This window comes from Leuresthes tenuis, unplaced genomic scaffold (genome assembly GCF_036924035.1).
Source record: "Leuresthes tenuis unplaced genomic scaffold, fLeuTen1.0.hap1 SCAF_12, whole genome shotgun sequence".
In the NCBI taxonomy this organism is placed as follows: domain Eukaryota; kingdom Metazoa; phylum Chordata; class Actinopteri; order Atheriniformes; family Atherinopsidae; genus Leuresthes; species Leuresthes tenuis.
This window is the reverse complement of record NW_027325366.1, coordinates 7,950,711-7,976,168: the sequence shown is the minus strand read 5'-3', so window position 1 is coordinate 7,976,168 and position 25,458 is coordinate 7,950,711. Positions and strand designations below refer to the sequence as shown.

The following is a 25,458-nucleotide window of genomic DNA, read 5'->3' as shown; positions in this document are numbered from 1 at the left end:
AGCAGCGAAGAAAGAAAAACTTGACCAAAGAGTTGACCAAATAAGACTGTTATACCTCACTCACATCTCAGAAGGTGTGTATGTGCACACACACACACACACACACACACACACACACACACACGTATCAAATTATAAATGTATGTATATGCAAAGTAATGTGCTGACTTCCACACAGTTGTTTTCTTTTGAGTTTTCTCTCCTCAAACACACATAATTTCTCTTCTTAATGCCTACAACACTGAGGAATTGTAGACTCCACCTGTAACAACCCAAACTACAGAACTATAGTCAGAGTTATCTACTGAGTGTAACTATTCAGAATGGTTGCTGAAATTAATTTCTGTACTTAAAAAAAAAAAAAAAAAAAAAAAAAAAAAAAGCAACAAGATCCATGCTAAAACAGTTAAAGCCACAACTACCCAGGACATCACTTAGACTTAGTGCAACTTTCCCAAGTAGCATTAATAATGACCAAGGCTTTTGAAGGCTTTTTGTCGAGAAACAATGTTAAGCATCACATTTGATAACTGAAAAAACTGTACTGTAACACAAAATAAGACTTTCAATATGACAGAGCTCTGGCTCCAGCAGCCTCACTTTGAGCTCAAGTCAAACCCACATTCCAGCTTCAACAATAACTACGGAACACAGGTAAAACTCCCCTACCAGTAAAGTCACAGTTAAGTGATAATTAAGGCATCCACTGTCATGACATTCATGTGCAAGTATTTTCCTGGAAGTGATCGTATGACTTTGGAACGTCTAAAGCGTACAGTCGACACACTGTTCTCCTGCTGAGGATGCAAACACAAACCTAACAGCTATATACACCTGCTGCTGCTATGTACATTCAGAAATACAGTTAAATATCTATACTGTAGAAGTTGTCCTAACATACTCTAAACACTTAGAAAATAATTCAAATAACACTGAAAATGTGTTGTGTGGGTGTCAAAATACACCTTTTGAGAGTTAAGCAACATTTGTGGCCATCAAACTTTATCTGATAGTACATGAAATTGTCTTTTACACTTAAGTGTCATTCCCACTGATCACATGCTTTCCAAAACACTGATCATTACAGACTCCACCTCTCTGCTGTTAGAGCCGAGGATGGCTGGGAACTCGTTAACACTTTCAGTTTAATAGTTTATAAAAGCAGGTCATGTTCATTTTAAAGGCCTCAGAATAATAGTTTTTTTCTTTGTTAACTTCTTTCTATCAGTGATCCTGTTCTACTTGAACTACTTTGAAACTTTAGGCAGTTTCAACAACAGTTGAAATTAAATTTCTCTCATCAAACAATGAGGTCTAGTGTTTCTTGAAAGAAAAAGTTTACTTAAAACCTTAGTACAATGAAAAAAAGACTATAGTGTACAATTGGCTAAATTAAAATTGAACCAGCTGAATCCCGAAGCTTATTCAGCCAACTGAGCTTTAGTTGGCTAAATTTAAATTTTAAAATGAAGCCACAATTGAAGAGTTTATCCTTTCTGCAAACCTTTGGCATGTGCCGTGTTTCTTTGCAAGTCGCCATTTTTTCCTTGACATTAAGTATATCAGCAAATCTTTTTTTCTCTTTTTTGTAATCTACATTTGATGTAAGTAGAGGGTAGGGTACATACTAGATTAAGGGATGATGTTTGAACACAAGCATATTTTCGTGGACTGTGTAAACATGCGGTGATGGCTTTAGAATGCAGCCAAGATCACCTGCTCACAGTTCAGGTAGTAAAGGTTGTATTGGGACCAGTCAGAGCATGAAGGACTCTGCTGGAGATTGCAGCAAAAAACATACATTACCACTCCCACCAACGTCACACTGAGTATGCTCAGTAAACTAGACACATGGCAAGACTGACAACACACACACACACACAAAGCTCAACATCACAGAGCGCTGCAGGAATCCTCAGATCAGTCAAAGAGTGCTGGCAAATGAATGAGAACAAACAAGTCAAGTGAGTCTCCACGACGAACAGCCAGCTACAGTCACCTCTGCTGTGAACAAACCTTTCTTTGCATTGCTTCACAAGGTGTCAGACAAGTCAACAGTGATCCAAGCACAAATCTAAGTTCTGTGCCTGAATACATCTTGTTTTACTCAGATTTCTCTTTGCTAACATTTCTCAACCTTTTCTTTCTAATCCCAAAGCTCACATTAAAATCATTCAAACGAATGCTGACTATCAAATGCTATTCCAGAACATACACACGCATGCAAGATTATTTTCAGAAATCTCCTGCATGTGGCAAGTAACTCCAAAGTGGAGCACCAGTCAACTTCTGCATTTATTTGGATTTCTGTGCGTATTTACTGATCATGACTGTCAGAGGGCTGAGAAAACGTTGCACTACTCACTGGTTTTGAGTTTCTCTGCGTTTCTTGTCTGGTCCAACGTGCAAGACTGAAAAAGCAAAAAGCCCTGCACTTTCCAGAAGAAATTAGGGGGAAACTAATCTGAGAACAGCTGCACCAAAGCATTCACAACCATGTCAACAATATTCTCTTTTTCACGCTTTCTAGAGTAATCTCAATATGCACATCTCTATAAAGGCTCATTGACCACGTAGCATTTGTATTTATGTGCAAATATTGCTTGAGTCTAAGTCTGAATGTATGTTTAAATAGTGCTGATCTGAATGCTGGCAGCACCGACGCTCCACATATGCAAAAACAGTCAAAGGTGTTTATTTTTTTTTTGTCAGTTGATTGTTTTTCCTGGTGAAATTTAATCTACAAAAAGAAAAGATAAAAAGAATCTCTTCAAAAATTAAAGAAAGAAAATGCCAAAAACAAACAGCCCAATAACCAGTATGACAGAACGCAGAAGCACAAACTGGGCACTGTACATCCAATCCTATGCACACAAAGGCAACAGAGGAGCCAGAGGAGGCTCATTTGGAATTCAGAGCCAAAAAAACAAAAGTTCATACCATTCTTCCAGCACAAATAAAGTTTCCCAGCTCAGTAACTGCTTCAAAAGCAATAAATAATCCTCTGCATAATTTATGTATAAATACTCAAGGGTGAAGAAAGATGGTGGTGTTGTTGAAAGAAGCTGAGAGAAAGATGGGATGAGGTGAGGGTGTGGGGTCTCTTTTCCTAAGTTTCACCGCTGACTTTGTCCATCCTATAGACTACAGTGGTGGAGCTGTCCTGGTCTGACTCAGTGGGAGACACTTTTTTCCACAGAGGAGCTTTCAGAGCTAGCTCTTGTTGGAGGCTCTCGTAATCCATGGATCCGAAGGAGTGCTGCTGTTTTAATTGACACGAATAAAAAATTAGTCTCATTCTCTCTGTTTTTGTTTGCGTCTGTGCTTGCAACAACATCATTTAAAAAAAACCAAAAGCTATTTATTTGATTATCTATTGACTGTACTTGCAGGAATGCATAGGTTTCAGCAATTCAGCAAGTATGGTAGGTAATGAAACGTGCATAAAGATTAAGCAGACTGGCTTTGAATTTAGCATAAAAAGTCCAACAAAAATGGATTTTGAAAAAATTAATCAAAAGATAAATAAAACAAATCAGTATGAGCAGAAGAAAACAAATGTGTGACAGCACACTTCTTTAGCTCTTCATCTCAAATTGTGTGCACTTGTTTTTTAAGCTTTTCCTATACTTTACATACATTTACGGAAGTCAAGGTGTCAGCTAACGGCTGTAGGTCAACTGACGAACAATATAGCGGTTATCTAATCTAACCTGCAGCGTTAACTGGGAGAGGGTGTGTTGCTTTGTTTGTTTGGAAACTCTTCTTTCGTCCTGAACGGCAGAGTTGTGTTGTACGTCCTTACCCGCTGGTCTCCTCCCTCTCTGCGAGGATCATGCTTCTTAGCAAAGTGCCTCAGGTTGTCATAGTTATGAAAGTTGAAAAGCTCTACCAGCTCCTGAAATGGAAGAGAAATGTTATCCGAGTTCATATGTGGCAGAAGCAGCTTGTTGTTTACTGAGACTTGTACTCAGACCACATGATGGTAATAATTAACCAACCATCACTTACTTATTAAACAGGTTCAGTCACCAGAGCTTTGAGCAACTGCCAATCATTAATGACAGTTTTTTTTCCATTTGTGTGAAGCAAACAATAATTTTACTTAAAGCTTGTCATACAACAATACTTTCATGTTTTATATAAAGGAATTCCTTATATTTTATCAGTATAATCAATATCACATTAAGATTAGATATATTAAGATTACACATCTTTGTCTCTTAAAGAAAAACTGTTGGATTTCTATCCTATCTCTGGGCACTACATACCGTGCAGAACTGTATTCCTCTGACAGAGTTGCCCATCTTGTCTAGTGGAGGCGACCAGCACATAATGCCCATCACGTTGGGCACGACCAGCAAGATGCCCCCTGCCACGCCAGACTTGGCTGGAAGTCCGACCTACAACAGAGAAAACACAACAGTTAAGTGTCAGTCAATCAGCTGTATGTATCTACAATAGCAGCATGATAACAGCCCAAGGCTGAATAAGTAAGATCAACACGGCTCCAATAATTTTGTAATTACAGTTTTATGTTCCCATATTACAGCTGTTTGACAGGATAATCCTTAATGCAAACACCCAGTGACATTTAGCCTCAGGTTATCTAAGCTAGAATTGCAAATAATTTCATTATTTACCTGTACTGTACAATTCATATTGAATGAATGACTTTTTTTTGCCAAAAAAGTTTCTCACAAAATCCAGAGTTATATGTAAACCATCAGCTTAAAACAACCATGAAGTTATGACTGCTTAAACAGCTGCTTCAGTCCACCTGACATGAAAATGCTTTACCTGAGGGGTGCAACATACTGAAACATTTAGTAGCTGTCAGAATGTGTATTCTACTTACATGGAAAGCAAATTGTCCTGAGAAGTCATACATGCCACAAGAGTGCATGAGACTCAGGGTGTCCCTCACTGCCTCTGGACTCAATACGCGCTCGCCCGTGATAGGGCAGATGCCGCCGTTCGCCAGGGTGGCCGCCATGACACTGGCGCTTTCGCACGTCACCTCAATAGAACACAGCTGGAGGTAGACAAAAAAATAATAATTTGTACCATTTCTCTTTGACAATTTTCAGCATAAAATTTCTCGGTGAAAACATATGAACCATGTACTAACACATGCAGTGACCACATCTGAATCTCAATTAACAACTGTAGTATGGGAGAGCTTGCAGCAAATCAGTGTATCATCGTAAAAGGGCACCAAAGCAAAAACCATCACCAAGGACAGCTCCCACCCTGGCTTTGATCTTTTTGACCTGTTGCCCTCAGGGAGGCGCTACAGGTGCATCAGAACAGACACCAACAGACTCCAGAACAGCTTCTTCCCAAAAGCCATAACCACTCTGAACTCACACATGCACTGATTTCTCAGCCTTTTTTGCTTGTTTGCTCTGAATGAGGAGTTGCTTTTAATCTCATTGTACTGTGTAGTGACAATAAAGACATTCTATTATACTCTATTCAAATGAAGAAATATTCAAAATGGGATTTTAGCTTTTGTTGCACCTACACATTGTGAAGAGATTAGTTGTAGCGCATAAGAAAGTGTACATGTGTTTACAAAAAAGGAGTTTAACAGAAGAATCTGATACATGGTTAGAAATGGTAGAGAAGAGGTCTATGACATTCAAAGATATGTTCAATGGCAGAGGAAGAGCAGCAGCACAGAGACACACGACACTCTCTCATCAATGATGTATAAACATGGAAAAAAATTGCAGTTCCACTCACTTGGAAGTACAAGTCCAGCACAGATGTCATGTCTGTCCCCTCTGGGAAACACTAGAGACAAAAAAGGTAAATATTTAGCAATTACTCTTTTCTGTCGTTTGCATATGTAAACCTATATTAATCTGCCAGTCTCTCTTTTCAAAGGAGATCCTATTCACAATTAGAAAAGCACAGACACAACTCAGACCAGATAACCACAAAAAAACCCCAGAAAAAACAACACACACAGGTAATGAAGCTGTTAAGTGTCCCAAGAGATGGATGTCCTCTCTTAATCCAGCTTCAAAGCAGACTTTAATTCATACATCATATAAGTGTTTGGTAAACTGTAATGGACTATCCTCAATGTCAGTCCAGTAGTCTGAGCTCTCTCTGTGAGGCGTAGAAAAAGGTCAGCAGCTCATGTGACAGAGCACAGACACTGAGGACTTTTACATGTCAATAGCAAAAAAACCCAACAACTAATAACTGTGACCAAAAAGAGAAAATGGGTTACATATGCTCCAGAGTTTCATCTTTTTGTAAAAACCATAAAGTGTAAGTATACATACAGCCAATTTCCCAACAAAGCTGCTCTCCTTCACATTTTTTCTGTTTCTTTTGTCACTAAACAGGCTAAAAATGTCAGAAATTGTGACTGAAAATCTGCTCATTAAGAGTAAGTGTCACTATGTGCTGTGCAGTCACTTAAAGTATCGTAAAACTCTTTCTCTGTTCCAATAAAAACACAATTTTATAAACATCTGGCTAAATTAATATCTAAGTAAGTCAAAGACTACGTCAGTGCAGAGAGTTAAGCTATATTTACAACTAGGATGATCATCCGTAGAGAAAGTTAAAAGCGACAGAATGTTTTCATACACAGTCCTCATGTGACACTGGCATGCAACGCCTCTGTATGTATACTAGGACAACTGCAAGTGGTCCAGTTTAATGGCTCAGTCGAGCTGCAGCCATATGAAAGCAGACCATTTATCAGTTTACAGTAGCAATGGTGTTCCCACTGTACATGCTGACCAGGTGATGTGTGTTTACATTTAAGGAGATTTTTAAATAAATGAAATCTGGTTCAAGACTGCTTCCATTTTAAAACCTTTTCTAAAAAAGAAGCTGTGTACATGTGGTCAAGGTCTTCTTTTCAACAACTATATGTCAGTCATGTAAGTGAATACATCTAAATTATATGGCTTATATAATTACTTATCAGGTTTCTGGCCATTAATTCTTTTTCAAAGTTTTAAAAAGTTAAATAGCAGAGACATGAATGCAAATGTGAAAGCTTCATTAGTGAAGAAAAATGATTATAATGCAAATCTCAGCAAAAAATGGTTTGCCTTTCAGTGTAAAAACATTAACAGTCAACAGAAAACAAAGTCAGCCATGCTGCAGGAGCATTCCAGGGTCAAACCTTTTTTTCTTTCAGGTAGTAGCCAATGGCAAAATTTCTGTCTCCTGACTCACGCTCCGATTGGAATCTGTCACACAAAGAGCAGAGCACTCCCATTACACAGAGGAAGGAAATGTTTGCACGGGTGTGTGGGGTGTGTGGTGTGTGTGTGCGTGTGTGTGTGTGTGTGTGTGTGTGTGCATGCACTTCTGTGCTGGAATCCCAAAGCCCCACCCACGTGTGTACAGTACAACTATGAACGCTCATGGCATCATGTGATGATACTGTTACATGAGACCCCGGTGCTCGCTCTGTGCCACCACAACCTTTTCCCGGAAAATGCTATTCATGTCAGTGCCGTCATGCATCATGCTGCAAGTTATAGAAGAAAGGTGGAATTTTCAGAACATAAACCATAATAAAGAGGCACTTACGTGGCATTGCTGAAACCAACATACTCATTTCCTGCCATCTGCTTCAGAAAATTCATAACCTGGAGAGAAAGAAGAGTGACAAAATGACCCTCAGAAGTTCCTGATATGACATTAAATTCTATGAACAGTGAGGGATCGGTCAAGTGTTTTGCATGATGTCTAGCCCCCCCCCCCCCCCCCCCCCCCCTTTTTTTTCTCTTTTTAATGTTGGGATGTCAACCATATTTGGCCCTGAGTGTTGTGTCTGTCGCCAGAATAAGTTCAATAAGAAGTCAAGAGAAAAACAAGAGAAAAATCTAGTCCTCAGGAGCAAAAAGGCATCTGTTTGACCTAAATTCTACCAGTCTACAAAATCTAATTTTGCCCTATCTGATCTCATTATCCTGTTGTGATGAGGTGTTTTTATGGCAGAGTGACTATGTCTTGTAATTTAATATTATATACTCACATAGTCAAATTTTTCTGCATTGCTTGCAGCTTGCTGTAGAGAGAACAAAACAAAAGGCAGTTAGTAGAGTTCCTTCACTGAGACATTGCAGAGAACAAACACAGCATTATAGAAAGATATACTAAAATGACACACGAGACTGCTGACAAGTTAAAGCTACAGAATTAGAAGATGCAAATAAGTTTTATTACAAATGAAAATGTAATCATCACATGAGCTTTAGAACAGAACAGGTTACTAAGAGAGCAGTCTTTCTGGAGTTATAGGGAGATTTAGTAGACATGTGAACAAGAAAATCATGTTACGACTAACTAAACTCACTATGACATTGGGATTCAGAAATCAAACCTGAATTGCATTAACTAGTATACACCTGTTTTAGAAATACATGGCAGCCTTGACTGCACAACATTTGCAGATATAGGGATGTGGTCTGCATTATGGATTACAATAATGCATGTATGGATGTCTATATGTTTGAAGATGTATATCTAAAGTAAGTCAAAAAGTGTAATGTGACAAAACAGAGGGTAAGAGGAGGGGGGAGAAGAGGAATGGCCCTCAAAGTGTAGCTCAGTAGACGTCTGTCAAATCACAAGCTGACTGTCGCTGCCTAGACCCACAAAGAAAACACAGCAAAAGTAAAAATGCACACGTGCATTTTAAATGTTGCAGCTTTTGTTACGCATTCAAAATACTCAACTATTTCAGTTTTGGATGAGTTTGGATCAGTTCATTTAACAGAAAATGTCTTGATTGTCCATTTTAAGGTGTTCATTAAACAGTATAGAAGAACAAAAATAAGTATCACTGATGAAGGTGTTAAAGAGTCACTAAATGGGCCTTTTACAGAGCTGATTGGAGGAGTAAAAAGACAGAGAGTGGGGAGGGGGGAACAGGGTATAGGGAGAGAGTGAGGAGATAGATATGGAAAAGGAAGAAAAAATTACCAACGTCATTTGACCTGCAGCAGCAGTCATTATTTCCCACAGTTCCTAAGTCTGGAAAATATGCAACATACAAAAACAACAATATGTAGCCTTCAAGCACCATGTAACAACAGTTTGGGGCATACTGCCAGGGCAATCATCCCATAGTTTTCCCATCGAGGTAATAAATCCAACCGTGCAGTCTAACCAATGGCTTGACATTGTGTCAGTTTAAAAAGAAAAGACAAAAAGTAACACATTAAAGACACTTATGACAATGTTGAGCGGCTGCAGACACAAACATCATTATCTTCTCAGATAAAGTAAGCCTCTGAATCTCTACTGGCTTTGCTTTATGCATCTTAATACATAGCTAAACAGGTATGCAGTGTGATGAAAAAGCATCATGCAGAGGTGTCTTTTGTCTCTGCATCATAAATCAACCGCATAACTGCTGGAGAACCTGTCTGACTTGACCACTGCAAGTACACAGGTATGAGTGCTATAAGGCTCCTGGGTTTTTAAGAAGGACCTCACTGTTTACGGTAACATTTAAGAGCATTTTTATTCAGTTTCTTTAAACTCAGTTTTTGATCTGTTTCAAATCCCGAGTAATCTGTCCCGATCTTTTGCAGCTTAATACTCCAGCTATCTGGAGTGTTTTCCAGCTATCTACCAACTATGGAAGTCAGCAGTTGTTGTGATGTGGAAAAAAAAGCATGCAGCAGTTTTATCAGAGGGTTTTCACTCTACCTGTTGCAGATGAAAACACTGCTGATAAGAGCTGGGACGTGAACTATAACAATACCAATGGGGACCATAAAACAAAAACAATGCGCTACAGATGGGGGAGGGAAGAATCCATGGCAATTCTGAATAGATTTGTCACTATGAATAAAAAAATTACATATAGGAGTACAATTTTTGTGAATATATTGAAAACTAATTTAACAGTTCTTCAGCAGCTTTTCTGTAGAGATTTTCAATGAATCCTTGCAAAGAATGCAAACTAATCCCTATTGTTTCGGATTAATATTGTGAATTTTTATGATAAACTAGGGAGCAGAATTTTTTTCTACTTCTATTTGAAATCTGTAGGGTGACAAAACACTGACATGCTAGTCAACTGCAAATACTAGAGTCAGTATTTTGGTACCGCAGATACGGAAGCAGTGTTGCTTAGCAGCACAGTAGATAGATCATTTGTAGCTATATGCTTCAAACTTCACTGTTGAGATAACAACTTCCAAAAGTGTGACTTAGAGTGGCTTAGTGTGACAAGTGGTTATCTTTATCAAGTGCATCATTTCGGTTGTACTTCAAATCAACCATTAACTCATAAGCTTTGTAGCGTAGTGACTAACTTTAGGGTCCAGTGACTGTATGATGGCTGCGGGTCAGTTTTAAAAGAACAATCTTTAATATTGAAAGGCAACTTTTTTTTTTTTTCCTTTTTTTTTTTCAGAGAAATGTCAGAATAATTTAACTGTCAAATGATCAATGGTATTAGGCAAAGTGTTGTCATTTTATTATCATGTGTACAGGATGAAAATGAAATGGAAGCCCAGTTGAAATAAATTTTAAAAAAAGAAGCTAATGAGATTTCAACAGATACTGACTTCATACAACACCTAAGCTAATCTATTGATCTTTGTTGCTAGTTTTACGTAAAAGAGACCCAATATGTCACTGAGATCAAACAGGCCACATGCCTCAGCATGTCTCTTCATGAATGGAATGAACCAACACATTTTCAAAATGACTTTGTGAGGATCTTCCCTTTGTGAGGTGCTTCCTCTAAAAATAAAAAACTACTAATAACCTCAAGGTTTTGGTGGTATAATAAAAAGAATGACTTCATTAGTCTTATACTTTAGTTCAATATCTAATCTCTTGATACAAGAGAAAAATCCACAACAAAAACAACAAAAAAATCCACAGTTCAAGAAACTTATCTAAACATTTTACAAAACGCATAAAAAAACTTCTCTAGCTGAGACACAGCTAGTAAACAGTTAAAGTGCTGTCTCTTTCTAGTACACACATACATACTCTCAGAAGAGCTATCTAATAAGTTACTGCAGGTACTAATTAAGAAAAGAGAAATAACAAAAAATAGGAGAAGAATTCTTAAAACCCATCAAAAAAGCTGGTATCTTTGCCAAGTTTGATCTCTTCTTTGTTATGGGTGAAACTATGAGCTTCACCCTTATTGATGATATATGATTCATGTCAGTCTTAACATATTCAGTATAGTGATACCACACTCAGACTCCTTTCACTGACAGACTACTGCTGGGTTGTTCACACTAGCTTTCTGTACAGGTTATTTTCAGCTGGTGTAATAACAGTGCGTGTTCCGAGGTGGCTAAGTGCCCCTGAGGCTGGATTAGCTTCATTAGTCTTAATCACAACAAGATACACGCCACTGGACTTGGATAGTGACCTAGAAATACTTCAAGCTGAGTCAAGAGTCATAAATATCTGCTCTGAATAGGAAGCCTGTTGTCCACTGAATGAATACTACAGAAATCAGTTTCTGACAACAACTGAAAACAAAAGGTATTAAATCATTATCAATTCAATTATGTGAGGCTTCTTGAATGGTTCTCTTGTGTTCAAAACAACCAAAAGATTAAAAATAGGTTTCTGAAACCACAGAGAAGTCTTATCTACAACAAATATTCACACAAACCTTATTCATAGAATAGATAAAGCAGCTCAGCGATACCTTCCAGACAAGGAATTCTCTAGCTAATGTTTCAGAGTAGGTGACAAACACACAGTGGATATTATAAGACACATAAAACAGTGGGAAAAAAGTAGCACTGACTTTACCTTTATAAGTGAAGTACATACAATAGCTCCAGCATTCACCATAGGGTTGTGGGGTTTATCTGCAAACAGCAAGAACTCAGTTAGCATGCTGTAGAGGATCATAGTGCGCACCTTCAGTCTGAGAGTTTTGTATATAGACAGATCAAACATAATGAATTAAGTACATATTGACTAAATTCATTATAGATTAAAAAAAAAACCCATCTCATTATAGTTGGACAATGACAATAAAGGCATATTTGTTGCTGCATGTTGCCTTTAATTAAACGACAATAAAATATAAGCATAATGTATTCAGTGTATAATTTGCATTGGAAAGTTTCATGTTCATGTGGCCACGCATTAAACAATGTGCTTGACTTGGAAAAATAAGATAACCTGTGTGTCAGTTCCTGTCTGCTTTGTTGTATGAAATTAGTTCCAAATTAGTTTTTATCCCAATGTCCAAAACAACCTCATAGAACAAAGGCTAAATTAGAAATTTGGGTTAAAAAATATCTGAATTTATTGCAATTGTTTCTGCCAGGCAGAATTATCATGTTGGCAGTAAAACTACATAAATAAAAAAGCCACGATCACGCAAAATTCAAGGTGGTTTTTACCGGTTTTGAAAAAGACGTACATTAGAGAAAATGAAAACAACTGACCTGGCAGGGAGTAAAAACTCAAGACTGATCTCTGTCTTCCCAGATAAGATACTACCATTTCTATCTCAAAAAGTTTTCAGGCTTACTCTTACAACAAACACCTTGATCCAAACCAGTCTAGCATTAAGAGTAGTCATTCGACTATGATGGCTTCCCCACTGCAACCTTTGTTGGAGTGAATCATGCCATCTTACTACCAGCACTCTTTGAGATGGGCATCTTAAGATTGACGTATTCTTGATTTCAAATCGTACTTCACTTGATGTTCTTTAAGTATTATGGCAAGACAAACGGTCACATCCCATAACAGATCTTTATTTGGGTGCCCAAAGCTCAGGTACTGGGACCCCTTCCTTTTTGGGCCTGCTCAGCCTTTCCTATTGGCTTTTTGTATCAACGCTATGCAGATGATACCTAATTGTACTTATCAATACCACCAAGTGACCCCATATTTTCAGCAAAAATCTCTGCTTGTCACTCTGACTGAGACAGATTCATACTGATTAAGGACTCAGTATCTGAACTGAAGCTTAAATCTTTGGAAAAAAAGCATCTCCTAAATGACTGAATGTCAATGTAAATATAATAACCCATATATTCCCAGAGGTTAAAGTCATTCCTGAGGAAGAGCTCTCACCATTCTCTTCATGTGAATGTCTTTTTTTTCTCTCTCAGACTCTAAAATTATCCAGTAAAGACCTTGCAAAAAAACAGAAAAAGCATTAATCTGAAGAGGAAACCCTTAAAGTCTTTCCTTTTCCAATCATCATGTGGCTTCAAATGAGAGAAAGCAACTGCCTTCTATTTCCACGACCTCTTCTCTAAAGTGTGATCACTTCCTGTTCGCTTTAGTAGCAATTCTGAGTAATTTCCATGATTACAGAGAAAGCTTTTTTGCCTCAAATCTCTAAAAGAGTTTGAGAACAGCACTTACATCACCTACATTTCCTCACTAGTGTTTGAATCTTCTGCAAGGATATCTAGCGGTTATACTATTGTGTAAGAGGATCAGACTCAGGATGTGACAACAAGTCTGCAACCCAAGGACCAGCCAAGGGATTTCCTCCAAAAACTCAGTCACTACTTTCACTCTGAAAACAATTACTGTTCAAATGTTATTTTAAGCAACTTAAATTAGTAGTTCAACCCCAACAATGCTGCCCTGCAGCTCAATCACCCTTCTTCTTGTTCTCCTTATGCAATAGCTAGAAAAGTTAATCAATGCTGATAATTAACTATATAACTCTGTTTCTTTTACAAATCATCTACAGCTTTTCCATGGCTTACATACACTCAGTTCCACATTTACAGATTGCAAACCAACAAAAAAGTGTAGCAGTGTGTATAGCAGAGGGATGCAAATATACCATTCAAATCAAATCCCATTTTCAGTTAATCGATTTAAATATCAAGATTAATATGAAAAAATAATAAACACCAACTTTTTGAGCAGCTGCAAGCCAGTTAACACGACATAAGTCATTCACTATCAAACAGGCATTAGGTCAACACTGGATTATTTCAAGAAAAAATTGGTCATTTGAGCTTATTCTTCGATCAAATAAGAAGGAAAGTAAATGTGGGAAAAAATGACTGACACTGAAATCTCACCATCTTCATCCAGAAAGAGCTTATTAAAGCGGAGACCGCTGGGCTCCTTCCCAATGAAACTATGCACATACTCTGTGCCATGGTCATGAACAGCAACAGCATACTTCAAAGGCTTGACACAAGACTGAAGACAGAACGGGACCTTAGTGTCTCCCACTGTGTGTCTATAACAGAAAAGAAAGATAGCATATTATCTGAGCATGCAAAGCAGTAACAGCATAAATTATTCAAACAGAAACCAAACTGGAGGAGTTATAACAAGTAAGCACTCATTAATAAGATTATCATTGCAAATCCATAATTTATTGTGAGAGTTTAGGAAGCCCAATAAACTCAAGTGAGGGAGAATTACAGCTTTATAACAAGACTGCATTATCTTTATGACTTATTTTCCATAAAACGCTGGAATTTTACAATAACCCATCAGAGAAAACACCTCATGTAATCATGACACAACACTTCCAGTTATTATCTATCTACACCAGTTTGCCATTTCTGAGAAATGAGTCTATATCTATCAAACCCTAAAACCTGTACATGATAATGCAATAGTATGCAATCAGTCAAATCAAATCATAACCTCTGTGTAACTAATATCGAGAGTTTCACAAAAATGGTTTTAGTTTCACTACACTTCATTCAACCAGTGCTCCAAATATTCTGTCTGGCCCTTGACATGGAGGAGAGTAAGGATCATTAGCCTTCATATGAAAAGCCAAATTAAATACATTTCACCACCAATTCGTCAGTTAAATTTGAAATGTAAAAATAACTATCAAACATGGGTTTCAAGTTGCAATACAATAAAAATAAGACCACATTGAAGTCCACATTGAAATCAATGGAAGTAATTTCATAATTATTCAACTACAATTAGTGTGACCACAGTGCTGTTACACATAAATGCTCACAACAGAGTATCTTAGTGCTAACTTTGATATACCAAGCAAGCAATTCTTCAGTTATTACATCCTGCTTATGACTCTGTCTCACCTCTGTCCATCAACTGTGCACAAGGAGACTGCCCATAAATCGGGGCTGAATTTGGCAAGCTGGGGGATGTAGTCTGCAACCTGAAAGAGAGGTAAGACAGAGGCGAGATTGTGTCAACCCAGCAGTGTTTCACCTTTCGCTGTTGATGTCTGCTGAGGCTCAGGCTTCAACGGGAAGCCACAGTCCACTGACAATGCACAATAAGACTGACACAGCTTAAATTCCTTATCTGCATGAGAAAAAAAAAAAATAAACAAACAAAAAAAAAAAAACACCCTCAGACTCGTCGACCTTTAAGCCCAAAAAAAATAAACAAAACAAAAACATTGACAAATGTAAATACTTTTTCATGGCAAAATAGATTTTTTTCCCCTCAATTTTGACATTTCCATCAACCTTTTCTCATGTGCAACTTCAAAATTTGCATTTAAAATCCTCGATGAAAAATCGTGAAACGTGAACAATTAATAAGAGCATTTCCCGTTTTTCCTTTGTTTAGTAATTTCGATGCAGATGGAATGCCATAAAGAACCAGCCTCAGTATACTGGAACTGATGTCTTCTCCATCAACTGGCTTTGTATGGATTAACACTCAGCTGACTATAGGCCACCTTTGAAGAAGACATTTTGACTTGTAACAGGAGTAAAAGCACGAACTTTGATAGTAAAAGAACAATAACAAAGTTTCCATTCCATCAACTGTAACTTCATTAAAAAAATGTGACGTCCTTTCTGATATCAGAAACTAAATGGCTCTTACATCTTCAAAATAAAATAAAAATATATAACTTTTTTTTTTTTTAAATAAATAAAAATCAGACAAATGTGTCAGGGGGACATAACTAAACAACAACAGGAAGGGCTCTTACTTACAGGAAGATCGTCAAGTTATAAATCTGAAATAAAAAGAGCTTATTCCTTTGGGAATTACAAACCCCTCTCTTGACCTTTTGACGGCACTCACCCCACACCTCTTCCACTGTATCCCCAGATCTTTTTCAGATGAAAGGAGTTTGGCTGTGCCAGGGTTCTAGTAATCAAAATCACTGCAATCAGTTGGCTTTTTTTCATGATTTGCTCTTTAAACATCTGAACATTTTCGTAGCTAGCAGGAAAGAGATGGCTCAACAAACAGAATCTGAGGAAAATACATCAGTAATGTGTGAAAGTAGCAGGTAACTCTCTGCTATGGAGAACACCAAAATGATACTTTTGACATGTTCAGGAATGGACCGCCCACCCACCAATACTCAGAATACAGCATCAGAACACAGTGCACCAGACTGTCAAAATAGAGTGATGATTATGAAACTTTGTGCAGTAAATGAGTATGAAAAAAAAAAAGAAAAGTCATGGATCTACGGACACACCTGTCCTCCAGAGAGATTTTTGGCATTCTCATAAAGCTCATCAATATGGGAGGTGAAGGACTGGAAGTCGGGGATGACAAACTTCTTTCGGAAGGCCTGTGTGAGCAGGACAATGTTGCTCTGGACACACCTGATGAACAAATGACAAACAGCATGCTAAAATACACTGACAGCATGCAACCGAAGGAAAAGTTTGTCAACCAAGTTAGCAACTCTGAAGTCTGACAAACTTCAATGGAAGTTTATAGTGGTGTTTGGTAAAGAAAGATCACAGTGGCTACTTGATTATTTAATCAATTGATGTTTTACAGGGTGAAATAAAGAACACAGCCTCTGTGACATTTTGTTCCAGATTGGCACTATAAACACACTACCAAAAGGAACTAAATAATTAAATAATAGCTTATTTTATTGCATTTTCATTTTTTGAGAAAAGGAGGAAGGACGGGGAGTTTTCCCAGAGAACATTTGTGAGTGTTCTGATGACTAGAATCTAGTATCTCTTATATAAACAGTATCACAGGACATAACTGGATTATGTAATTTCCCTTTGGGAATAACAAAGTAGTTTTCATTTTCACTTTATTTCATTAATGACTTTCCCATCATTGTACTGTTATGAAACCATTCTTTTAAGTTAAGTCTGGATTTGCCTCCTGACATATGTGATTACAAAAATATATGAATGCTTTGTTGAGACTGGGGTGAGTACAGGTATTTTGGAAATGTGATTAAAATCACCACAAAAGCATATGATGTAGATGAATGATCCAAACATGACCAGCTTTACTTTTTAAACAGGTGCCTGTCGAGTGTAACGCCATCTGAAGTCTTCTTCAAAGTCTCTTTGAGGGTGTCCATGCACTCCTTCAAGCGGGGATCTCCAGTGCGAAGCCCTGTAGCTTTAAGTGCCTAAATTAGCACAGTAAACACACAGATGTGGGATTAATACAAACAATCTCTTCTTTTGGAACACAAAGTCTGTATGGGCAACAACCAAAAGGTCGGACGCAACCAAAGGTATTGCTAATGCAGTTCTCACTGTGATCACTGGTTTGTGACAACAAGGATAAATGTTAGAGCGTGTATTACTGCAACAAACCACCCTGCTGAACTGAATATGAAGGACTTACTGTGAGAAATTTGTGGGCAGGAATCTTCTCTTTACCCTCTGCGACTGTGTAGAAGAGCAAATCCTCCAAACTGGGAAGGATTCCTGCATTTCTTCTCCTGGGTTAGAAAATCAGAGAACAGTATTTGTAGAAGACTCAGCACTGCCAGTACCTTTTCTGAAAGGTCTCAGAGAAATAATTGCAAAAAAATAATTATCCAAAGGTGAGAATGCCCTTTAAAAGTACCATAGATCTTTTAGATTGTAACGGGTGGTGTATGGACCCAATTGTAGTACAAAGGAGTCAGAAGACAGTGGTAAAAAGTTCAAGGCTTTACTGAAACTCTGGCAGACAGACAAACGGTTTAGAAACCGGCAAACAGGAATCAGGAGAGGAGAGGCAAAGTTCTTGGTCAGGGACAGAAGGCTGGGTCGAATTATCAGGAGGCAGACGAAGCAGGGAATCAGGGACAGGCGAGGTCGGTACCGGTAAAGCTGGCAGGAGAACGCTGGAAAGACTTGCATGGCAAAGAACAATCTGGCAAAGGATAGAGTGTGAAGCTGGTGACGATATGCTGGGCTGATTGCATGTGATGAGAGGCAGCTGTGTGCACAGGTGAGTGGAGTTAACTGATGAGGTGTGTGTGACTGACAGGCTGAGTGGGGCAGAAGCAGGATCAATGGAAAATTACTGATGGTTGGATGACTAAACTGTGACAGAACACCCCCTTCAAGGGACGGCCCCTGACGTCCCCAAAACAAGTCCAAGGAACCAGGGTGGGAGGAGGGGGAACAGGAAGGCGGGCTAAAACTCGGGAGAACCCGAGAACTCCCCATCCTCAGGTTGTGAGGAAGGCGAGTTCGCCGGTGGGTCCACTGCCTCCTCCTCCGACAGGGAGTCCTCCCACTGGTCCGGGGCAGTGGAAGGGCCAGCAGCAGGCGTCCTATGGCGAGGGCCCCTGCCGATGTTGCTGGGGGAGGGCTGGTCCTGATGTTGCTGGTGAAAGACTTGGATGAGACCAAAATGTGTTGAGCAGGAACCCAGGATCTTTCCTCCGGACCGTAGCCCTCCCAGTCGACGAGGTACTGGCAGCCCCTTCCACGTCGGCGAGAGCGAATGATGCGGCGCACTTCATATGTGAGTCCCCCTTCAATGAGACGAGGGGGGGGGGGGTGGGGGTGGAGCAGCAGGCACCAGCGGGCTCTCGTTGACCGGCTTGACCTTGGACACATGGAATGTCGGGTGCACCCGCATAGACCGAGGGAGTTTGAGCCGGACTGCCACAGGATTGATGACCTTCTTGATAGTGAAGGGCCCAACAAACTTGGGAGCCAGCTTGTTGGATTCCACACGCAGAGGAAGGTCACGGGTGGAGAGCCAAACCTTCTGGCCCACCTGGTATTGTGGAGTTTGAGAGCGATGACGGTTGGCTGCTGAGGAGTACCGGTCTGCCGCCTTCAGGAGGGAGGCCCTAGCATAGCTCCAGGTCCGACGACAGCGACGGATGAAGGCTTGAACTGAAGGGCAAGAGGCCTCCCCTTCCAGGGCTGGGAAGAGAGGAGGCTGGTAACCGTAGGCACACTGGAAAGGAGACAAACCGGTGGCGGAGCTGGTAAGGGTGTTGTGGACATATTCCACCCACAACAGATGCTGGGACCAAGAGGATGGGTTCTGTGACACCATACACCGGAGGGCCGTCTCCATTTCTTGGTTCTTGCTCTCAGTCTGGCCATTAGATTGCGGGTGGTACCCGGATGACAAACTGGCCGTGGCTCCCAAGAGGCTGCAGAACTCCCGCCAGAACACTGATGAAAACTGGGGCCCTCTGTCCGAGACCACATCAACAGGAATCCCATGAAGGCGGAAGACGTGGTTGAGGAGCAGCTGGGCTGTCTCTTTAGCTGACGGGAGCTTAGGCAAGAACACAAAGTGTGCCATCTTAGAGAAGCGGTCCACAATGGTAAGAATAGCCGTCTTCTCATTCGATGGTGGCAGGCCTGTCACGAAGTCCACTGAAATGTGGGACCAGGGGCGATGTGGCACTGGGAGAGGCTGCAGGAGGCCGGATGGTGCTTGACGCGATGTTTTATTCCGATTGCAGATCTGGCAGGCTTTGACATACTCCCGGGTGTCCTCCTGTAACGTGGCCCACCAGAAACGTTGTAGAAGGACCTCCTGGGTTCTCTGGATTCCAGGATGGCAGGTCAACTTAGAACCATGGGCCCACTGGAGTACATCCGACCTCAGAGCTGCAGGCACGAATAAACATCCAGTAGGGCAGGCACTAGGACCAGGCTGACCCTCTGTGGCAGCTCTTACTTTCTCCTCAATTTCCCAAGTCAGGGATGCCACAACACACGGGGACGGAAGGATGGTGTCAGGAGCACTGGTGCCATCATCCTCCCTCTGGAACTGACGTGACAGAGCGTCAGGTTTGACGTTGCGGGAGCCGGGTCTGTAGGAGAGGGTGAAATTTAACCTAGTGAAGAAGAGGGCCCATCGTGCCTGTCGAGAATTGAGTCTCTTTGTGGTTCGAATGTACTCCAGGTTCTTGTGGTCCGTCCACACCAGGAAGGGCTGCTTGGTTCCCTCCAGCCAGTGCCGCCACTCCTCCAGGGCCAGTTTAACAGCAAGGAGTTCCCGGTTACCAATGTCATAATTTCTCTCGGCTGGGGAAAGATGCCGAGAGAAAAAGGCACATGGGTGGATCTTCTGGTCACTGGCTGCTCGCTGGGACAGCACAGCCCCTACACCCATGTCAGATGCATCCACCTCTACAATGAACTGCCATTCGGCATCAGGAACTTGGAGGATGGGTGCAGAACTGAAGCGGTCCCTCAGGGTCTGAAAGGCTGTATCTGCAGAATGGGACCCTCGGAAGGAAGTCTTGGAGGATGTCAGGGCTGTGAGAAGGGCAGCGATGGAGCTATAGTTCCCGATGAAGCGCCTGTAAAAATTGGCAAAGCCCAGGAACTGCTGCAGCTTCTTACGGGTTTCAGGGACTGGCCAGCACCTAACTGCGTCCACTTTAGCAGGATCCATCTCCAGGTGACCTTGAGTCACAATGTAACCCAGGAATGACACAGTCTGTGAGTGAAACTCACACTTTTCGGCCTTCACGAAAAGGGAGTTCTCCATCAAGCGTTGGAGGACCGTCTGGACATGGTGGATATGTTCTTCGCGGGACTTAGAAAAAATGAGGATGTCGTCCAAATAGACGAAAACATATTTGTCGATCATGTCTCTGAGGAGGTCGTTGAACAAGGCCTGGAAAACTGCCGGGGCATTGGTGAGGCCAAATGGCATCACCAAATATTCATAATGTCCGGTGGGCGTGTTAAAAGCAGTCTTCCATTCATCTCCCTCTCGGATGCGGACAAGGTGGTAGGCATTACGGAGGTCGATCTAGGTGAAGATCATGGCTCCTTGAAGTAACTCAAAGGCTGAGGAGATGAGGGGAAGAGGGTACCGGTTCTTTATAGTGATGTCATTAAGTCCCCTGTAATCAATGCAGGGGCGCAGGGTCTTGTCCTTCTTCTCGACAAAGAAAAATCCTGCCCCAGCAGGAGACGACGAGGGTCGGATAATACCGGCAGCCAGGGAGTCATTGATGTAAGACTCCATGAACTCCCGTTCAGGACCAGACAGGGAGTACAGACGCCAGGCATCAGGTCAATGGGACAGTCATAAGGCCGATGAGGGGGCAATGAAGTCACCTTAGTTTTACTGAACACCTCCCGGAAGTCAAGTGCTTTGGCAGGAATTGGGGTGTCAAGTGGAATCTTCTTAAGTCCGAGTTGTATAGCTAAGCTCTCAGCCATAATGTTGGCGTCTGCACCAGAGTCGATAAAAGTGGGCAGGGTGTGTGCACCACCAGGAAGGAGGAGCTTGACTTGGAAGAGCGGGCGCAAGCTTGAGGAGGAAGACTTTGCTGCCGTGTGACTCACCAGGACTTCCTCACTCACTGGTGAGCCCTGTCTTTTAACGGGCAGCGGGAGATAAAATGTCCAGCTTGTCCACAGTACATACACAGATTCCCCTTACGGCGGAGCGCTCTCGCTCTTCGGGTGTAAGCTTGGTGCGGCCCACCTGCATGGGCTCAGACTCTACGCCAATATCCATAGCGGGTAAAGAGGAACCGGAAGCAGATGAGTAACCTGGCCAGCGGGCTGGGTCGAGATGACCAGGAGTGTTCTGTCTCCTCTCCCTTCTCCGGGCCTGTATGCGGAGGTCCAGCCGAACAGTAAGTTCAATGAGACTGTCCAGTGTGGAAGGTAGAGGATAGGAAGTTCATCTTTGATGTAGTCTGCCAAACCATGCAGAAAAGCATCGCGCAGAGCCGCAGTGTTCCAGTCGCTTCGACGGGCCCTGGTCCGGAAGTCGATGGAGAAGTCAGCCACTGACTGGTTCCCTTGGTGCAGGGAGAGCAGATCACGGGCGGCATCAGATCCGGAAGTGCCCAACCTGAACACCTTGCGTAGTTCCTCAGAGAAGGCCTGGAATGATGCACAAGCGGAAGTCCGCCTCTCCCACTCTGCTATTCCCCAGAGGAGGGCTCTGCCGGTCAGGTTGCTAATTACGTATGCCACCCTGGCATCCTCGGTGGCGAACGTGTATGGCTGCAGGCCGAAGAGTAAGGAGCAGGAGGTCAGGAATGAACCGCAGAGTTCAGGGTTTCCATCATATCGCTCAGGGGTTCCCACTCTGGGCTCGGAGATCATTCTGGGCTGTGGCAGAGCTGGAGCAGGAGTCTCCAGTGTGGGGACTGGAACTGCAGGAGGGCGAGTGGACATCAGCTGTTGCAACTGGGCAGAGAGGGCTGCAAAGGCATTGGTGTTGGCCTCTGTAGCTCGTCTGGCGTATGCATCAGCCTCCTCCATTCTCTGCTGCTGTTGCATGAGCGCGTGCTCAATCCTCTCAAACCGATCCTGTGGTGAGGTTGGTCCTGCTGGGTCCATGTCTGGCCAGATTCAAGGTTATGTTGACAAATACAACTACAGTTCGCCAGCCTGGTTGATCTGCAGCTGCACTGCCCTTTCTACAATAAGCCTATGCCCACCTGTCATGCCAGTATAGACACAAAGCTTATCTGTAGCTACCAGAGTCTTATCACATTAGTAAGGAATTTCATCCACACATTAGAAATATACAATCAAAACATGAATTGAATTATCCAAAGAGATGTGTGTTTCCAAGTGACAAAAGGCCTAATAATACAAATAGAACATCTTCAAATGATCCCAGGTGGCAGTGCTATAAGGGGGACAGGACAACAAAGTTTTATTGTAATTGATAGGAAGATAATGATGCAGATAAAGCTGAACGTGCTCAAATGTGCCAGTCAGACCAGTCTTGCTCATAATGAAAGATAGTGAGACTGAACTACACTATATGCAAAGCAAAATGAGCCTGCACCTAAATAGCAAACAAGACATATTACTGGATGTATTGAAATAGGAATCTAAAGAGGACTGCTTTAATGCAAAGAAGAACATTTAAAAAAGCGGATCAACATAATGGACAATGCTATAAGGAGCAGTAGAGAAGGTTACGAATACCCACAGTAATAGCCTCGCACACTGACTCTTTATAATAACTCTACAATGACTGACTGACTGACTGACTGACAGACAGACAGACAGACAACCACTGGCTAAAATTGAAGTGCAGATCACAAACTTGTGGATATATGCAGTACAATTCACCAATCATCTCTGAAACGTGATCTCAGAATTTAAAAACTTTAACACAGCATAAAACCATCTCTGAATTCATTTTGGTGATCGGTTACTTGTTCTGTATCTAACAACCTAGTGCTAAATGTCATTGCTCCCAGTTTTGATGGCAGTATCTGGAGTACTGCTGGACACAACCTAAATTCCAGAAATTCTCATGTCTTTAGTCCTGCCCCAACCAATGTGGCTCTTGGATTAATAAAGCAAACACTGTGGCCTGTTCACACACTGGTCATGACACAGCAGCACAGTCTGTAGTGGAGCGAACTCAGCTCATTAGCAAAAAGGCACTCAGGCTTTCCAATACAGGTTTGTTAATCAAAAGTAAAAAGTTAATCCTAAAGGATGGCCTCATGTTGCACATAGCAACAAATCAGAATCAAAACCCTTTCACCCAATCCCCAGCAGTGACTGTGGCTTACACTGCCAAAAGGTAATTATTCCATTCGAAGGAACCTTTAAAAATAGAACAACTTTTCATTTAAAGCTAAATTAAACTTAAAATGCTTCATACTGCTCAGATTGAATACCTCTCACTCAGGTCAGTGAGGCAGTGGCCACATCAGCATTTGAAATGCCAGGATTCATTCTGCGCCTGCTCCCTGAATTCATCTCCTCTTTTTTCGACATATTCTCTGTTCCCTACAGTGTTAACACAGCCAAGGTAACCACATCTGAATGTGTTCACACAAATGGAGATTCACTGAAATGCTGTCAGTCAAGCATACATAATAACAAGAGTGAGTTATTGACCTGTTATATGTTACTATAAAAGCTACAGTGTCTCAGTTATCAACCATAACTGAGACACAAACTTCTCTCCCACTTCAGGTGATCACTACAGAGAAATTAGTCAAGATTGTGAAAATCTCAGTCACCACCAACACTTGCCCTTTAGTCTGGGAAGTGTGTTTGCTTTTTCTAGGGTGTGCACTTTCTGCTCTAAAATAAGAAAGGGCCACAAGTCAATACTGAGTGCAGAAAACATGAGAGCAAAACAGTACACATTTGGGTTATTAAAGGGGCAGCAAGTCTGCCCTTAAAAGGCTGACAAACAAATTTAGAACATCTTGCAGTCTGCTGGAGAACAATAACTGCATCGATTCTGTTATGTTTTTCATTTCTTTATCTTAGGAAAATATCCTTAATTTATCATGGAAATCATTGTAATACCCATGTAGAGCTTATAGTATACTTGCTTATTCAAGTGTCATTGCAAACAGTATTGTTTATATACTTCTGGAATTCTTTGTGTTTCCAGATTTTTTTAAAATTCAGATATGCTCAGAACCAGGTACAGGCTGAACCAATCCAGCTAAACTGCTGTTTGGAAACCTACAATTACTCTAACATGGTAAAACGTAACAGAACTTCTTTTTTTCCTTTTCTTCTTCCCACTGCTCACTTATAACCAGCCAGTATGAACCGAGCTAAATGAGCACCACGATCTGTTTAAACTGCCCACAGATCAAGTGTAAATACTGCATCAAACACCTTGTTTTCTCCATTCATACATGTGAATTTTCTCACGAGCAGATGGCTCAGTCCATTTGCCATTGGGTGACTGCTCATTGGTGTATGCAGAACACTTCCAGAGTTCCTCGGATACAAAGTGAAGAATAGGATGTGAGAGGGGATATTTGTTTCCAGTATCAAGTTCAGTTTTACTAACCAAAAGGTTTGAGCATAACAATAAAACACATCACTCACGGTGTCTCTCAAGTGTATCACAACACTTAATTTATCTTTCTTTTGAAATCCTTATTCAATTTGCATCTGCTAAAGCTGTAACTGATCTGACAAATTGATCCAAGGAAGCTATTACTGCACTGAAAGGCCTCTCAAGATCAATCAAGCATTGCATTTTTTTTTTGTCAGTTATAACCAACAGCGGCTACTTTTTTTAAATTCAAAACTAACTGATGGCTCTGTCTACAGCTTGTAAACTGAACCCTGAAATGCTCAAAAACTTTGCTCAATTCCAGCATTACAATATTAGACCAGATATTTCACTGGTACATCTTCCTTACTTCAGAGATGTATTGTTTCTCAATGCAACAAATGGGATTTCTAGATAAAGATTCTTAGATCATTAATCACATTTCCTCCTGTAGTTTAGTCTGTGAATCATATAGACCTGACAAACACATGTGCATTAAAACTCTATTTCACTCCATACAATATGAATCACAGGACAGACTGCATA

At 41.0% G+C, this 25,458-nt stretch overlaps 1 protein-coding gene across 5 annotated transcripts in view; it reads right to left on the bottom strand.

The window, feature by feature from the left end:
• LOC140318997 (glutaminase kidney isoform, mitochondrial-like) overlaps positions 1-25,458 on the bottom strand; it is a 34,238-nt gene that overhangs the window by 5,924 nt on the left and 2,856 nt on the right. Inside the window, exons 2-16 of one of the 5 annotated variants that reach the window (XR_011917934.1) lie at positions 17,539-17,635; positions 17,196-17,317; positions 16,406-16,535; positions 15,036-15,115; positions 14,043-14,206; positions 11,785-11,843; positions 8,018-8,050; positions 7,570-7,628; positions 7,157-7,223; positions 5,749-5,799; positions 4,859-5,035; positions 4,272-4,403; positions 3,806-3,898; positions 2,473-3,262; positions 367-2,243 (exon numbers count right to left, since the gene is read on the bottom strand). Coding sequence is in view for 4 of the 5 variants with exons in the window: in XM_072396506.1 (XP_072252607.1) it covers positions 3,110-3,262; positions 3,806-3,898; positions 4,272-4,403; positions 4,859-5,035; positions 5,749-5,799; positions 7,157-7,223; positions 7,570-7,628; positions 8,018-8,050; positions 11,785-11,843; positions 14,043-14,206; positions 15,036-15,115; positions 16,406-16,535; positions 17,196-17,317; positions 17,539-17,635 (1,417 nt within the window). In the remaining variant the exon portion in view is untranslated. Of the gene's footprint in view, positions 1-366; positions 3,263-3,805; positions 3,899-4,271; positions 4,404-4,858; positions 5,036-5,748; positions 5,800-7,156; positions 7,224-7,569; positions 7,629-8,017; positions 8,051-8,967; positions 11,701-11,784; positions 11,844-14,042; positions 14,207-15,035; positions 15,116-16,405; positions 16,536-17,195; positions 17,318-17,538; positions 17,636-25,458 lie in introns of those variants that run through there. The other 4 variants (XM_072396506.1, XM_072396507.1, XM_072396505.1 and 1 more) reach the window with 4 other exon arrangements.